At 54.1% G+C, this 15,303-nt stretch overlaps 1 protein-coding gene across 6 annotated transcripts in view; it reads left to right on the forward strand.

Annotated features, from left to right (window-relative positions):
- The first annotated feature begins 1,364 nt into the window (after nt 1-1,364).
- EVC2 (EvC ciliary complex subunit 2) overlaps nt 1,365-15,303 on the forward strand; it is a 149,592-nt gene continuing 135,653 nt past the window's right edge. For 3 of the 6 annotated variants that reach the window (XM_012739712.2, XM_075992952.1, XM_020283645.2), the window contains exons 1-4: nt 1,365-1,664; nt 10,012-10,066; nt 11,149-11,315; nt 14,234-14,302. In XM_012739712.2, the coding sequence (XP_012595166.2) occupies nt 1,437-1,664; nt 10,012-10,066; nt 11,149-11,315; nt 14,234-14,302 (519 nt within the window). In that variant the 5' untranslated portion in view covers nt 1,365-1,436. The remainder of the gene's footprint in view (nt 1,665-10,011; nt 10,067-11,148; nt 11,316-14,233; nt 14,303-15,303) is intronic. The other 3 variants (XM_075992954.1, XM_075992955.1, XM_075992953.1) reach the window with 2 other exon arrangements.

Genomic DNA, 15,303 nt, shown 5'->3' on the forward strand with positions numbered 1-15,303 from the left:
AGGGTTCTAGTTTGTTTCATCATTTCCTCATGGCAAGATGGGAACTATTATCCAAATTCTTTCTCCTTTTTGTAGATAAAGAAACGGACACTTTCCAGGTTTTGCAATTAAGGAGTGGGGCAGAATATAGTCACATCTGTGTCTGTCTGGCTTCAGGGCTCAAACTCTGCTGTGTGGAGCGTCTTAAATGTTTCCTTAGAAGCATGTCCAAGGTTGCTAGAAGCGCCTATGGGGGCAATAACCTGGAGTTCTTGGCTTTATGCTGGGTATTTCTTTGGGTGCTTTGGCTTCAGTTTTAACAATGTTAAAATCCTTTGCATTTTACATCATCATAAAAATGTTTGAATGATAAAATCATCCTTTAAATTATGCACTGTCAAATAACACTGATATTCCAGCAAGATGCCTGGCATTTAGCCTTGTCGCCCCCCCCCCCGCCCTGCCCCCACAGGCTGCTGGATGACCTCTGGTAGGGGGAAGCTTGGCCCATAAATTGTCAGGTTTTCAAACAGCATTGTCTTGTCCATGTCAGCTCAAGAAAGCCGGGGCAGAAGGGACTTCCGAGTGCCAGGCTCCCTGACTGGAGGCTGCAGACCGGCTGGCAGGAGACGGGCCCTCTCCCCAATGAATAGGTGTAAGCTGTCTCCCAGGGGCCCAGGAGGGGTGGAGGAACCAAATGCCCTTCCAAGCTCCTGTCCCTCCTCTCTGTCTCTTTCTCCCCCTCCTCCTACCTCCCTTGGCAAATCGCCCCCTCCCCCCATGGAGAGTTCAAGGAGACTTTGCTGGCTGCTACCTGGCTTCAGACACCAACCCTCCTCTTTCTGGTTCCCCAGAGTGGCACAGGGGCTGGCCTGACTACCTGTTCCCCACTAGGAATGCGAAGGGCTCCTGGGCAGGTCCAGGAGCTAATCCACAGCAGGCTCAGGCAGTGGTGCTCCACCAGGCTAGACTGAACCCCACAGGAAGCGAGGGACGCTTTTTCTTCTCCATGTCCCTCTGTGCTGCCCTGTCCCCTCTGGGCTCTCCAGAACGCAGGGCCCTGCCTCTCCAAATGCTTCTCCATTTCCTAACAGGGGGCTGCCAAAGGATGGAGGGAAAGACTTCCCCAGGAGGCGGAGAGCCAGACAGGCCATACTGGAGGGGCCCAGCGCCCGGCACTCTTTGGGAGTGGGGAGTGAGCCGATCTGACTTGGGACGGGCCTAGCCCGCGGTAGGGCTCAACCCCCGCGCACCGGGCGCAGCCCCCTCCCTCGGCTCCCTCCTCCCACGCCCGTCCTGGTGCCTCCCAGCCCGCCAAGCCCCAGATGCCCGCGTTTGTTCCAGAAAACTTTCGGGCGGCTCCACTGAGCATGCTCGGAGGCGGGGCGGGCCTGGGGTCCGGAAGCTCCGGAGAGTCTACCGCGCCGGCCACTGTGGAGGTCGGCGCCCTGCAGGCGATGAGCCCCGCTGGCCCTCGGGGGCGCGCCACGTGGGTGCTGGCCCCGGGCCTCCTGGCCGTGGCCCTGGCGCTGGGGGGCAGAGGCTGTCTCTCCGCAGGCCCGGGTCCCCTCTCGGGCTCCCTCTTCGCGCAGCCGCCCCCGGATCCTCCCGTGGCTCCCGGGGCTGGGACAAGCCTGAGGACCCCTCCTGGGCCGAGCGGGGCGGGGCCCCCAGAGACCGCGCAGGTAAGGAGGGCCCGCCCCCAGGCTCGGGTCTGACTCAGTGGCTTGGCTTTGTCTACTCTGGGGGCGAGGAGGCCCCTTGGGGCAAAGAATCAAGAAAGGAGGGCAGGATCTGAATAGGATGCGTCATGGTCCTTAGGTGTATCCTGCTTGTGTCCAGAGAACTTCCAGAAAAGGTGGAGACTCTCTTCTCCTGTGGCAGCTGCGGGCTTGGCTTGGACTTTGCCCGCTGCCCAGGTTTGAATCCACTCTGCATCCTGTCCTGCGAGCTCTGTGACCCAGGGCAGACCACCTGAGTTCCGTGCCTCCGTGTCCTGGTCTGTGAAACCTGGCCCTCGCAGCGCCCGCCCGGGCGAGCGGGTTAGGTGAGGTGCTGTGCGCAGAGCACGAGGCAAGCCCTGGCCAGAGGCTAGTGGCTGTGAAAAGAAGAGTTGGGGTTGTGAACTAAAATAAAATTTTAAGGCTCATCCCCCAGACCTGCCCCATCATGCCCCCTCCTTTCTTGGGGACATCCTTTGTAACGCAGTAACAGGCCTAAGGGTGTGCAAGACAAAGCTGCAGGTCCTCAGTTTACACAGCAAATCTGTCTAGTGGCTTATCTCTGATAACAGCTCCTTATGTTGAAACATTGCTAGCCTTTAGACAAAGCTTCTTGTCTTTAACCAATTACAAGTCAAAGAATCTTTAAGCCCACCTATAACCCATAAGTCCCCCCCCCCTTTGAGATGGCCCACCTTTTCCGGGCAAACCTGCGTATGCCTCCCACATATTGATTTATGACTCTACCTATAACTTCTGTCTCCCTGAAATGTATAAAACCAAACTGTAACCCAGCCACAGCGAGTGCACTTGCTTAAGGTTTCTTGGGCGTGGCTCTGGGTTAAGATCCTCAAATTTGGCTCAGAGTAAATCTCTTTAAAATTATTTTATGGAGTTTGGTCTTTTTTTCTCCGTCGACAGGGTTGTCAGCTGGCCTTTTACGTAACTGCACTCTCCTGGCTGATGGATTCAGCCACTGCCCACCTCACCTGGGCCCTCTGTCCACGGTCCCAAACTCGGGATCCTCTTAAGGGAGACTGCTCCCTTTCTGCCATGTGCTGTCTAGAGAGAGACCGTGTCAGTGCACTGAGCTTTAAAAAGGCCAATGACAGACCATTTGCACAGGGTCTTTTTATTTGCATCTGCCCTGTGAGATGGGAAGTCTCTGCATGTTTTGCAGGTGGCAGAAGCAAGGCTCAGGGAGCTGAGTCCCCAGGCCTGTCCTGAGCCTACGGTGAGAGCAGGCACTCCTGGCCTTACCTGCTTCGAACGTGCGCTTCCCTCCGGAAGCTATGCTGGCACATCCCGGCTGACATTTAACATGGCATTTAATAGGGATGGTGCCTACTGGGAAGGGCCTGAAGCCATCTAGGTCCCAGGTGAGCCCAGGCACCTCACTTTCAAGGGCCACCCTTGCCTTGCAGGAACCTGAGAATGAGCATCTCACCTGGGCCCAGGCCCTGCCCACACCCGCTGCTCTCGCCCAGGGAGCCAAGCCTCTTTCCTCACTTTGGGGCTGTCTCAGAGGGTCGTTCTGTGTACAGGATAGGGCTTGGGCCTTGTGGGTCCCTGCCATGGCCACTTGCTCTCTCTGCCACCTGGGGCAAGTCTCAGGGCCTCACTTGCCCTTCTGAACAATGGTGTAAGGCCCGTTTCTAGCCCACCTGTTGGGTGTTCTTGTGTGATTATTTGAAGCCTTCACTCATGTCTCCCTCCTTGATTCATTTATTCATTCAATTTATTCTACCTATTCATCGCACCTTTTGCTAAGTCCCATGCTGAGTGAAGTGCCTAACTGTACACAGCGACTGGGTGAGGATAGGAGCCATAAGATGAGCGGGGGTCACTTAATTTGGGAGGTCAGGAGGAAGAAAATTCTTTGGAGACTGGAAGTGTGAGTGCGTTTAGGCAAGGAAGGAGTGGGGAGAGGACGCCCCAGGTGCGCTGGGCTTGGCGTGTTCTGGGGCTCTGGCCTGGTGCTGCCGGGGCAGCTCTTGGTGAGAACATCACCACGTTGTTGGGGCTGTCCGTCTCCTGTGCTGGACTGTGAGTTCCTGCGGGCAGGGCTCTTGTCTGCTTTCATCTCTTCATTTGACGCTTGCTGGGAATGCCTCCTATTCCACAAGGGTTCTTAGAGTCGGGTCTGGGGACTCCTGGAGTCACCGGACCGTTTCAGGGGTCCATGGAAGTCAGTGCCATTTTCATAGTAATGCTGAGACATTATTTACCTTTTCCACTTTCTTACGAGTGTGCAGTGGGGTTTCCAGAGGTGACATGAGTGTGACATTGCAGCAGATTTAATGTAGAAGCATACCTGAGAGTCCGGCTTCTTCCATTAATTCAGACATAGATGAGATTTGCAAAACAATGTCAGTCTTCTGGGGTTTTTTTATTTTGGAAAATGTTATTTTTAATAAAATATGCTACTTATATTCATCCTTTTTAAAAATGAATTAATAGACATTTAAAAATAATTTCTCTAATTTAAATACAGTAAATATTGGTAAATATAATCTATACAAACAAAAGCTCTTTGGAGTCCTCAATAACTGTTAAGCACATAAAGGAGTCCCGAGACCAGCGAGTTGAAGAATCACTGCCCTGTAACAAGGGCTGTCTGATGGCCCTGGGATGTGGAGATGAAAGAAACCACCCTGCACCTTTGAAAGATAAATACATATTTCAGAATAAGGTCCTTTCATAATTTGCATCACTTTATAAGGCTCACAGCATCATTTTGTTGTGCTTTTACTTGAAATACCAAACAACAGTAATTCAGGTTGGTTGTAACGGCAACTTTAGTGTATTGGATGTGTCTTAAGTTGGGTGAATTTATAGAAAATAACTAAAGTAATAATAATAAAACCAGGGAGATACCACGTGACATTATCTGCTACATTGCATACTTACTATAGATTCAGAACTGCAGCCTTGGAATTCCGAGTTGAGGAAACCAATCCTGAAACACTTTATGAGACTTGGTCAGGAAAGATAGGAGTCTTCGGGGGCTTCCTTGCTTCCCCTTGTCTTTTCACGGAGAACACATGACTTCTAGTCTCAGCACTACTATTACTAGCTGTGGACACTTGACCATTTCATGCGTCGGTTTCTAAATATTTATTGTGTACCTTTGATGCTTCTGTGCTGGCCCTGGAATATAGCAGTGAACACGATGCAGTCCCTGCACTCATATAGCCAGGGATCAGGCCAGCTCTGAGCCTCACTTTGTTCATCTGCAAAGTGTTACTTCTCAGCATTATCACAGAGATGATAGTAATAATAGCAGTGATACAGTAATAGCAGTGACGATAGTTACAATGATATATAGTAACAATAGCAACGTATAATAACAATAGTATTACGTTTACTACATGTTGGTAAAACTATGTGCCAGGCACTATGCTAAATGCTTTATATATATTATCTAGTTTAATCCTTTAAAAATCCTTATGAGCAAGGTATAATATCCCTTACAGATGAGGAAACTGAGGCCACAGTGGTTCCAGGCGGGTGAGGTTGCCCACCCAGATTCTTCATCCCAAAGCACTCAGTGGCCAGGTTCTATAAGAAAATTCTTTGTAAACTTGAGCATAGATGTTACGGTGATCTGATAGGCAATTACAATAGTTTCCCAGATGGTCTAAAAGGGTGCTATCCACTACACTAGCCACTAGCCATACGTGGCCACTTAAATGCAAACCTTTCATGTGCTCAATGGCCCCAAGTGGCTAGTGGCTACCATATTGGACAGCCCGGAGTCTAGAACATTTCCATCACTGCAGACAATTCTACTGGAAGTTCCCTGGATGAGCAGGAGGCAGTGAAGTGGTGATCAGGGACAAAGCCTGAGTCCGTCATTCACAGTGGCTCTGGAGGGCCTTCTTGTGCTAGGCTCTGGCTTGGGCACTTGGGATACAATCGGACAAGACAGCGTGAGACCAGTCCCTGCTCTTGAGGAGCCTGCATTCTGGGAGCAGGAGAAAGACGGCACGCGAGCGTGTTGCTGTGTAGCGTGGCGGTTGGTGGCTGGGCTGTGGAGATGTGCCCAGTGTGCATTGGACTGGGAGGGGTGCTGGGGGTGCTCGCTACCTGGGTAGGTGCATGGGGAAGGTGCCTAAGGAGGTGACTACTGAGTGGAGCCCTGCATGGAACGTGGGTGGGCACGGCCACATCTGGGAAGACAGCTTTCTGGCCAGGACCTTGGCTTTTCTGCGTAAGTGGGCTTTTCTGCTGTGGGAGGGCATTGACCAAGAAGGTGACCCACCCTTGGCCTTGCCAGGCACCCCTGGCAGGTGTGAGAACAGCAGAGTAAGTAGGAAAGCCAGCGAGAGGTAGGGGCAAGGCCAGGTGGATCGTGGAGGGACCTGGATGGGGGATGTATTTTGAAGCTAGAGCCCATGGAATTTGCTGGGGTTGGTTGCGGGTTGGGAGAGAGAAGAGAGGAATCAGGGACAAAGCCAAGGAGTTCGGCATGAGCACATGGAGGAACGGAGATGCCACTGGCTGATGTGCACAAGCCTTGAAGGAAATCAGGGGTGTTTCTACCTTGTTGAGTTGGATGTGTCTCTTGGACCTGCAGTCCCCAGCCCCTGGGCTGTGGCCCAGGACTGGTCTATGGCCTGTTAGGAAACTGGCTGAGCGTCCCCTGAGCTCTGCACCCCACCCCCCCATCCAAGGACACCCCCTACCCCCACTGGTCATTGGAAAAATTGTCTTCCATGAAAGTGGTCTCTGGTGCCCAAATGGCTGGAGACCAGTGTTTGGGGCATCCCAGTTCTGATGCACAGTGGAGTGCTGGATGGGTAAGTCTGGATCTGGGGGTAGAAATCTGAGCTGGAGGTTTTCACTGGGGGGTGGTCAGTGTGTAAATGGCCCAGAGGAGCTCACCTTGGGCGGGGCGTGAGTCTTGATGGAAAGAGTGAGATCCTAGGGCCCAGCCCTGGAGCAGTCCTAGGACTCGTGGCCAGGAAGACGGAGGGTTGCGGGGAAGGAGGTAGGGAATGTGTGGCTGGCGCGAAAGGAACCAGGACTGTGGAAGGTCAAGGGAGGAGAGTGTTTCGGGAAAGGAGAAAGGGCTCACTGTGGACAGCAGAACAACGGCCTCCACAGATGTCCACGTCCTGGCCCCAGGACCCGTGGATACATTAGGTTGCAGGCGATGGGACTTGTCATTGTACGTGGGATTCACGTGGTTAGTCAGCTGACCTTAACTCAGGAGCGATCTGGGATAATCCGCCTGGTCCCAGTGTAGTCACAAGGGCCTTTAAGTGTGGAGGGCGGAGGCAGAGGAGAGAGCCGGGGAGGGGAGACGTTGGGAGAAGGCCCGGGAGGCGCAGTGAGCTCCACCTGCTGCTGCTGGCCTAGGAGATGGTGCCGCAGCCACGGGCAGAGACTGTGGCGCCTGCAGAAGCCTGAAAAGGCCTGGAAGCAGGTCCCCCTGGAGCCTCGGACAGGACCCAGCTCCGCTGGCACCTTGAGTGTAATCTGACGAGGCTGTGCCGGACATCTGACCTCTAGAGCTGTCAGCGCATGGACTGTGTTTTTTAAGCCGCTAGATTGGTGGCAGTCTGCTAGAGTGCCCGCGGGAAACTAGCACGGGCACATGTGAAATGCCGCGGGTAATTTTGTGCGGTGGGAAGGGGAGCTGGCCGGCCAGCGGGGCCTCAGAGTGGCTACGGTAACCTTGCTGGGAGCTGTGTCGCCTTGGAGAGAGGGATAGCAGGGAAGGACAGGGTAGCACGGGAAGGTGATGTCAGCTGGCACCTGGCATGGTCCCTGTGGAAGCAGGCTGCTCAGAGCCCCCAGAGAGGCCCCTCCCCAGTCTGGGGACTACAGGAAGGACGTGAATGGGAGACGCCCGGGAGGTGTGGAGCTGAGGCTGCCCTGGGAGCCCAGAGAGGCTTCCCCATGACTGTCAGCTGGGCCCCTCGCTCCCTGGGAACCTGCCCCTTTCTCCTGAGTGCCAGTGCCACTGTAAGGAGAACTTCATCCCCGGGTGATGTCGGGGCCCAATCTGCTTTGCCAGACGTGGGACGCCTAGCACAGTGCTTGGCATGCAGCAGGCGCTGGCTGGAAGAATGCACGGAAAGTTCCAGGGGGCAGCACGGACGAGCATTTGTGTGGCGTTGGATGCACCATGGCGCCAAATCTAATGCCACTGTCCATGTAGAGAACCTCACGGATGTGTCTGTTCTTAATTCATGGACTTTATTTGTTAGAACAGGTTTAGATTTATAGAAAAACTGAGCACATAGTTCAGAAAGTTCATGTATCTCCTCCCCACCTATGGTTTCCCCTGTCATTAAACGTGTATGAGTATGGTACATTTGGTGCAGTTAATGGACCAATATTGATAAATTATTATTAAAGTCCATAGTGCATTCAGATTTCCTTGGTTTTTACCTACTGTCCTTTTTCTGTCCTAGGATCCCATCCTGGATCCCACCTTACCTTTAGTTGTCATGTCTCCTTGGGCTCCTCTTGGCTGTGAGGGCTTCTCATGCTTCCCTTATATTTGGTGCCCTTGACCTTGACCTGAGGAAGACCTCCCAGGTACCCTGTGGGATGCCACATTCTTGGAGGTTTTCACTGAGCTGGAGGTTTTCACTGGGGGGTGGTCAGTGTGTAAATGGCCCAGAGGAGCTCACCTTGGGCGTGAGTCTTGATGGAAAGAGTGAGATCCTAGGGCCCAGCCCTGAAGCAGTCCTAGGACTCGTGGCCAGGAAGACGGAGGGTGTTGACCAGGGTCACCTGGCCGGAGCAGTGTCTGTCGGGCTTCTTACCATTTCTACCCCTTCTATACAGTCCCGCTGCGTAGCGACATGCTGTGTTCAGGGGCCTGGAGGTCTGGAAGGACTGTGCCTGAAACACGGTCACTCCTGTGCCCACGGGGACGGGCGTATTCTCCAAGGAAGTCTGCAAAAAGGACACAGGAAGAGCTCTCCAAGTGAACAGAGACAGCCGTGCCTGTCTGCGCTGTCCAATCCCTTGCGTTCCCACACAAGGGCTGCGTGGACCGTAGCCATGTGAGCTCGCCGTCGGAACTGGCCCCCACAGCCAGGCCTGAGTGTCCGCTCCGCCCTCCTGCGCACCCGTCTCCTCCCACGGCGCAGAAGCCAGCGAGCGCGGTGAGAGGCAGCGCCAGGCCGCCTGCGTGCAGAGCTCGGCTCCGCCCTGCACTCCGGAGGGACCTGGAGTGGGCTGCCTCGCCGCCCTGGCCTGGGCGCCACTGTAAAGGAAGGGTGGCTCTTCACCGGGTTGTGAGGACCCCTTGCGCAGTTCTCGTGGCACGCACCGCGCAGGGCTTGGCCTGCAGAGGGCTCCGTCCAGGGCCGCAGGTGTCACTGTTACTGGTATTACTCAGTAGAGAGATCTGGGACTTTCTTGGGCCCGGCATTTCACGTGGATAGAGTGGAAGGGTTTGGCTGGGCTCAGTTTGGACACATTTTCGTCAGTAAATGAGGCTAAGCAGGCTGAGGGGAGGCTTTTCAGAAACGGATCTGTCTCAGAGGAGCTGAGAGACTTAGCCAAGGACACACAGCAAGTGGATGGTTCCAGCTAGAGCCCAGCCCTCCCCACTCCCTGTCTAATGCTTCATTTGCCTCTCCGGAAACTTACAGGGTCTTGGGAATTCCGAGGCTCTGGTTCATCCAGGTCACAGGGTTCATGAAAAGCAGCTGTGAGATTCGAACCCAGGTCTGTCTGACCATGAGACATTGGAGCCACGCAGTGCTGCCTCCTAGACAGCCCCCAGGAGCGCAGGCCTGACTGAGCTGACCCTTCGCGCGGGAAAGGGGGTAATCCCGTGCTCAAAGCTGGTGGAAGCTGGGCGAGGTGGCTCACGCCTGTAATCCTAGCACTCTGGGAGGCTGAGGCGGGCGGATCGCTCGAGGTCAGGAGTTCGAAACCAGCCTGAGCAAGAGCGAGACCCCGTCTCTACTATAAAGAGAAAGAAATTAATTGGCCAATTAATATATATAGAAAAAATTAGCCGGGCATGGTGGCGCATGCCTGTAGTCCCAGCTACTCGGGAGGCTGAGACAGGAGGATTGCTTGAGCCCAGGAGTCTGAGGTTGCTGTGAGCCAGGCTGATGCCACGGCACTCACTCTAGCCTGGTCAACAAGCAAGACTCTGTCTCAGAAAAAAAAAAAAAAAAAAGCTGGTGGAATGGTTGAGGTAGAATAGCATACTTTAGACTTAGGGATAAAAGTGCAATTCCTCTCTGTGTGAGCCATTTACAAAAATTACTTTCAACCACTTCCTACAAGTACATTTTTCAGTTAATGATTTTGTGCCTTTTGAATTTTTTAGGACTTGCCCTGCATGATTTGGTCCAATGTGGAAAGCTCTCACTTTAAGACTGCAGGTACATTTTCCTTCTGGTTGAATTTTCCTTGTTTTGGCCATGAAAGCCTTACCGCCCCCCACCTCTGCTGACCTTCCCATATCTCCCTACCTACCATGGGCAAATAGGTTGTTCCCTGACCTTTCAAAACCAGGGTGGCCTGTCCCCTCCCCAAAGCTGGCTGGAGTGTAGTGGCCAGGCTAGGTGGGCCTGCCTTGATCCCCTCTGGAGGAAGCTGGTGAGTAAAACACAGGCTGTACGGCTTGGCCAGGTGTGTCACTGCCCATGGCTGCAGCGTGGCAGTTAACTGGCCCCCCGACAGCCCTGTCTGATGGGAATCCCGACCACGTTCCCAGGCCAGGGAACAGAGGCTCCGAGGACTTAGCTCACCTGTCCAGGGTCCGCAGCCTATCAGCTGCCAAGCAGCGTCACTCAGAACTGACGGCCCAGCCAGCACCTTTTAAGTGACGTTTCTGTGCTTTACACATAGTGCTTTTGGATTTCCCAAATACGTGATGTAGATCGCTATATTCTGGAGAGAGCGTTTCGCGCTGCATGGCGCAGTGGGCAGCTGTGCCTGGTCATGCATGGGTCTGCCTTACAGGGGAGGCTGGCAGTGTTCGCTGAGAGCTCGCTCTGCGGTGGGCAGGTGCTCAGAAAGGCCCGGCGGGCTAAGGCTGGCTCTGCTCACGTTAGAGTTAGGGAAGGTGGGCACGGAGGGGTTAGGGGATGTGCCCAAGGACTCGTAGCTGGGGGCGGCGCCGGGGCTCACACAGGGCAGGGCTGTCTGCTGCCACGTGTGTGAGGACCGCCCGGCCACCCGTGCCCAGTGCCTCTGACTCCTGGGTGCGGCCACACTCCAGATGGGGAGGCCACACTTTGAGAAACACTCTTCGTAGGCTCTGTAGCTTCCTGAAGAGCATGTGTCATTTTCCTGGCAAAGAAAGTATAGAAAAGCCATCCCTTCCTTCATTCATGAGCTCGGTCCCTTGTTCAGCAAGCATTTGCAGGCGCCTTGCATGTCCATGCCATCTGCTCTGGGTTTGGCCACCACGTCTTGGCTGTCCTCTGTATCAAATGACATGTGTGTTGCTGTTTTACAGCAGAAGCACCACTTGGAACGAAATTCAACAAGAAAATTGAAGCCTTTATCCCACTCCCGACTTCTGCAGCCCCCAGTGGGCCGTGGACTCATTCCCTGTTTGCTTTCATACCTCCGTGGCCTAAAAGGGCCTTATTTAAAAGAGAGTCTCCTGTAGCACACCACCTGGTAAGTAACACGCTCAATACTTTAACGAGACACCACAAGTTGGAAAGAAACCAATTGAGTCAGCCACGTATAAAATGTCACAGGCTTTTTGTTCCTAAAAAAATGCCTTCCTCCTCTTTCACTAAATAGAGTTATCACTGGGAAGCACATCCAGTTACGTCCCTGAAGTGCCATTTCTGCTGTACAACACACACTGTTTGGCTGGCTGGGAGGCTGGAGTCAGAGCTTTAGGCTGCCTAGTCTGGGGTCTCCCAAGCAGGGCGGGGGCTGCGTCAGCCAGACCGATTCATTCCCGGCTATTAAAAGACGCTGCTGCCCATCACGGCTCAGAGCATCGAACACACGCTCACCAGTTCCCAGAGCCGTGCTCAGCACTTTGAAGGCATAATCTCATTTAGCCTCATGCTGAGTTTTGTAAATAGGTAGTATTATTATTCCCATTTTACAGATAGGAAATTGAGGGTTAGAGAAATTAAGAAGCTTGTTCCAGGTCACACAGGTAGAAGTGGCAGAGCCTGGATTTGAAGCCTCTACTCTTTTTTTTTTTTTTTTTTTGAGACAAAGTCTCACTCTGTTGCCCAGGCTAGAGTGAGTGCCGTGGCGTCAGCCTAGCTCACAGCAGCCTCAAACTCCTGGGCTCAAGCAATCCTGCTGCCTCACCCTCCCGAGTAGCTGGGACTACAGGCATGCGCCACCATGCCCGGCTAAGTTTTTCTAGATATTTTTAGTTGGTCAATTAATTTCTTTCTATTTTTAGTAGAGATGGGGTCTCGCTCTTGCTCAGGCTGGTTTCGAACTCCTGACCTTGAGTGATCCGCACGTCTCAGCCTCCTAGAGTGCTAGGATTACAGGCGTGAGCCACTGCGCCCAGCCTTGAAGCCCCTACTCTTAACCGCTCCTGCGTGCTATTGCTGTTGTTTTATGTTCTGTCTTATGTGTTGGTTCCTCATATGACTGTCTTTCAACGTTAGGTTTAAAGGCTTAAAATGGTATGAGAACCATTGAGCTCGGCCAGTGGGCTATGATGGCCATGGACCCCTTCTTGGCCCCTTCCTAAGTGGCTATGCTGGGGCTGCTGGAACAAATTAACGCAAATTGGGTAGCCTAAAATGGCAGAAGTGCATTCCCTCGCTGTTCTGGAGGCCAGGAGTCTGAAATCGAGGGTCGGCAGGTCAGACCCCTGGAAGGCTCTGGGGGGACGGTCCTCTCTGCTCTCCCAGCGCCCAGAAGCTCTGGCCTGGCGGTGTCGCTGCACGCGCTGCCTCCGTCTGCACTTGGCCTTTCCTCTGTGTCGTGTCTCCTGCTCTGTGTGTCCCTTAGAATGATGCTCGTCATTGCAGGCAGGGCCTGGGTAGTCCAGGACGGTCCTATCCTGAGGCCTTTGACTCCATCACATCTTCAGAGATCCCTTTTCCAAATAAGGTCACATTCATAGGTTCTGGGGATCAGGATGTGGACATATCCTTTTGGGGGCCACGTTGAACTCACTACAGGGATCATTGTTCTTTCCTGTCCTCTCAAATACCAGGTGCCTTGTCACCTCACATGGCAGCATCCTCCATACTCGGTTGCCTGCTCTGCAGTTATTGTTCAGCTAATTGTATTTATCAATTATTGTTTACAAGCTGCTCTCTGAGGGTCAGGATGGAGGCCAGGTCTCTGCTTGAGGGATCGGGCTGAGCCTCCTTAGGGCCGTGGCGTGCGCCAGAGGCGTTAGGGCAGGTGTGGTGGACAGAAAGCCGGCCGGTTTGGAGGCCTGAGCCAGCGCGTGCTGCTGCCTGTCGCCAGTGTCCCCTGGAGCGTCTGCCCCTCTGGCCTGCGGTGCTCTGCACGGAGGGCTGCTCTGCACGGAGGGCTGCTCTGCACGGAGGGCTGCTCTGCACGGAGGGCTGCTCTGCAGAGGCTGCGCCGCGGAGCGGCGTGCGTTGCAGAAGGGTGGCGGGGATTGGAGACACAGGCCTGGGTAGAGTCTCAGGCTTCCTGCCTGTGCGACCTTGGGCAAGTGAGTTGACCTTTCTGAGCCTTAGTTTCCTCATCTCTCAAATGGGAGTGACAGGTTCACGCGTGTAAAGGTGGGTCTGACGCCAGTGCTGGGTAAGTGCCAGCCGTTGTTACGATGGCGAGTGTCGCTGCGGGCTGCCACGGGCTGACTCGGGCCCAGCCCGCCGCACTGCAGCGGCCGGGCAGAGCGGTGAGCGCGTCATCCCAGCCAGGAGAGCCTAGGAAGCTTCCTCCATGGGGTGAGGGGCCAGTGTGGCTTAAAGGGTGTGTTGACACCGTGGGGCAGGGCCCTGGGCTCGGGGGTGGTGGGGCAGAAATGAACAGATACTGGTTGTGATTACGCAGGAGCGGAAGCCTGGGGCGCCCGGGGCTGCAGAAGGCTTGCCTGGGACGGGCGGGCCTGGCCTCCCTCCTCGTGTCCTCAGGGCCGTGGCAGGGCCACAGGGGGCCGGAGCAGGGCTGGTTCTCTGTCTCGGTGGGGGGTGCAGCCCACGGAGGGGCCGCCGCCAGCGCCCTGCCCTGTGTTCACGCTGTCCCCGCGGTGTGGCCGGTGTGCCGAGTCAGCCCACACTCGGGAGGACGGGGCATGTGCTCCGAACCGTCACCAAGCGATTTCCGCACGGCTCTGCTCACGTCCCTCTGGCTGACGTGTCCGCTGTGCTTTGCCAAGTCCCCGTGACAGCAGGCACCCTCTCTCGAGCCAGGGACACTGCCGGTGATCTCACACCACATTGTTCTTTCCTCATGGTTTTAGTTTCCAGTCTTTCAATGCTCTTTTTAAAATAAATCAGGATCACTTAGGGATTAGCAGAAGTACTCTACCCTCCTATTAAAAGTTCATCATACTGTATTTTTTAAAAAATATGGATAGCATGAACTGTTTTTCATTTTCTAATAATTTCTATATTTTATTGTAGGATAGAGACCTTTCGAGAGAAGTTCAAGGGACTTCTGAGAATGGAGTAATTTTTCAGAAATGTGCACTGGTAAGTTTCTGTAGGTGGCTTGTACTTGAAGAGAAAATAATTGGATTTTGCCCAAATCACATTAGTAGAGTCACGTATTTAAGAACTGGCAAGTCGTGGGCTCACCGACCCATGTCTAGACGCATGAGTGATGAAATAAACAATAGGGGATCTGGTATCCTACATGGCAATGCTAGGAATGAGATTTTTTGTTTTTGTAACAAGTAATTGTCAGTGAAAATCCACAGGGATCATTTAGAATGAGAAAGAAAGTATGATATATTTTCTTTCAGATTATGAACATTAATGTGGTCCCTGGCAATTTAAAAAATTTGTTGAAGGTCTTTTAGGTCTTTAATCTTATTAATGCGGTGAGGTGGCGTCCACACCATCCTCGCGAAGGGTCCCTGGCACCTCCCTCGGGCTTGGTGCCTTTGGGACTCACAGCACTCAGAGAGCCGTGGTGCTCACAGTGCGGCTGGCCGCGGGGGACGGGCACAGGTGGAAGTCAGCGCGGCACAGAGGCGAGCGCGGCAGAGCCCGGGACAGGCCAGGCTCAAGCTTCCTGCCGTGCTCTCCCGGAGACGGCGTGGGCGGTGCTCCGTTCTGCCAGCAGTGACGCGTCACGGCACGCGTGGCCCTCGTCAGCCAGGGGAGGTGACCAGGCCTGGGTGTCCGAGGCTTTTCTCAGAGTCTGTCTCGTGGGCGTGCAGCGCCTGTGAGACCGACCGCAGCTGCTCACTGTGCAGCTAGAGGCCACATGCACATAGCGTGGCCCAGGCCACGCCCCACAGCTCGCGTCGTCGGCGCCAACCGTCTGGGAGGTCCAAGTCCCCAGACGTGCAGAACGCTTTAACTAGGCGGCAGATTCTGCTGGCGTCAGAGGTTGTCTCCTAGGGCCAGTCCCTTCTCGGAGTGTGCCGAGTTTGGACAGCCACGTCTGCTGAGCTAACTCTTCACTGTGCCACCCGTGTCACCGCAGGTCCTCAGCTACCCTGCTTCGCTTCCTGGATGCAGTCAGT

This window comes from Microcebus murinus, chromosome 16 (genome assembly GCF_040939455.1).
Source record: "Microcebus murinus isolate Inina chromosome 16, M.murinus_Inina_mat1.0, whole genome shotgun sequence".
Lineage (NCBI taxonomy): Eukaryota > Metazoa > Chordata > Mammalia > Primates > Cheirogaleidae > Microcebus > Microcebus murinus.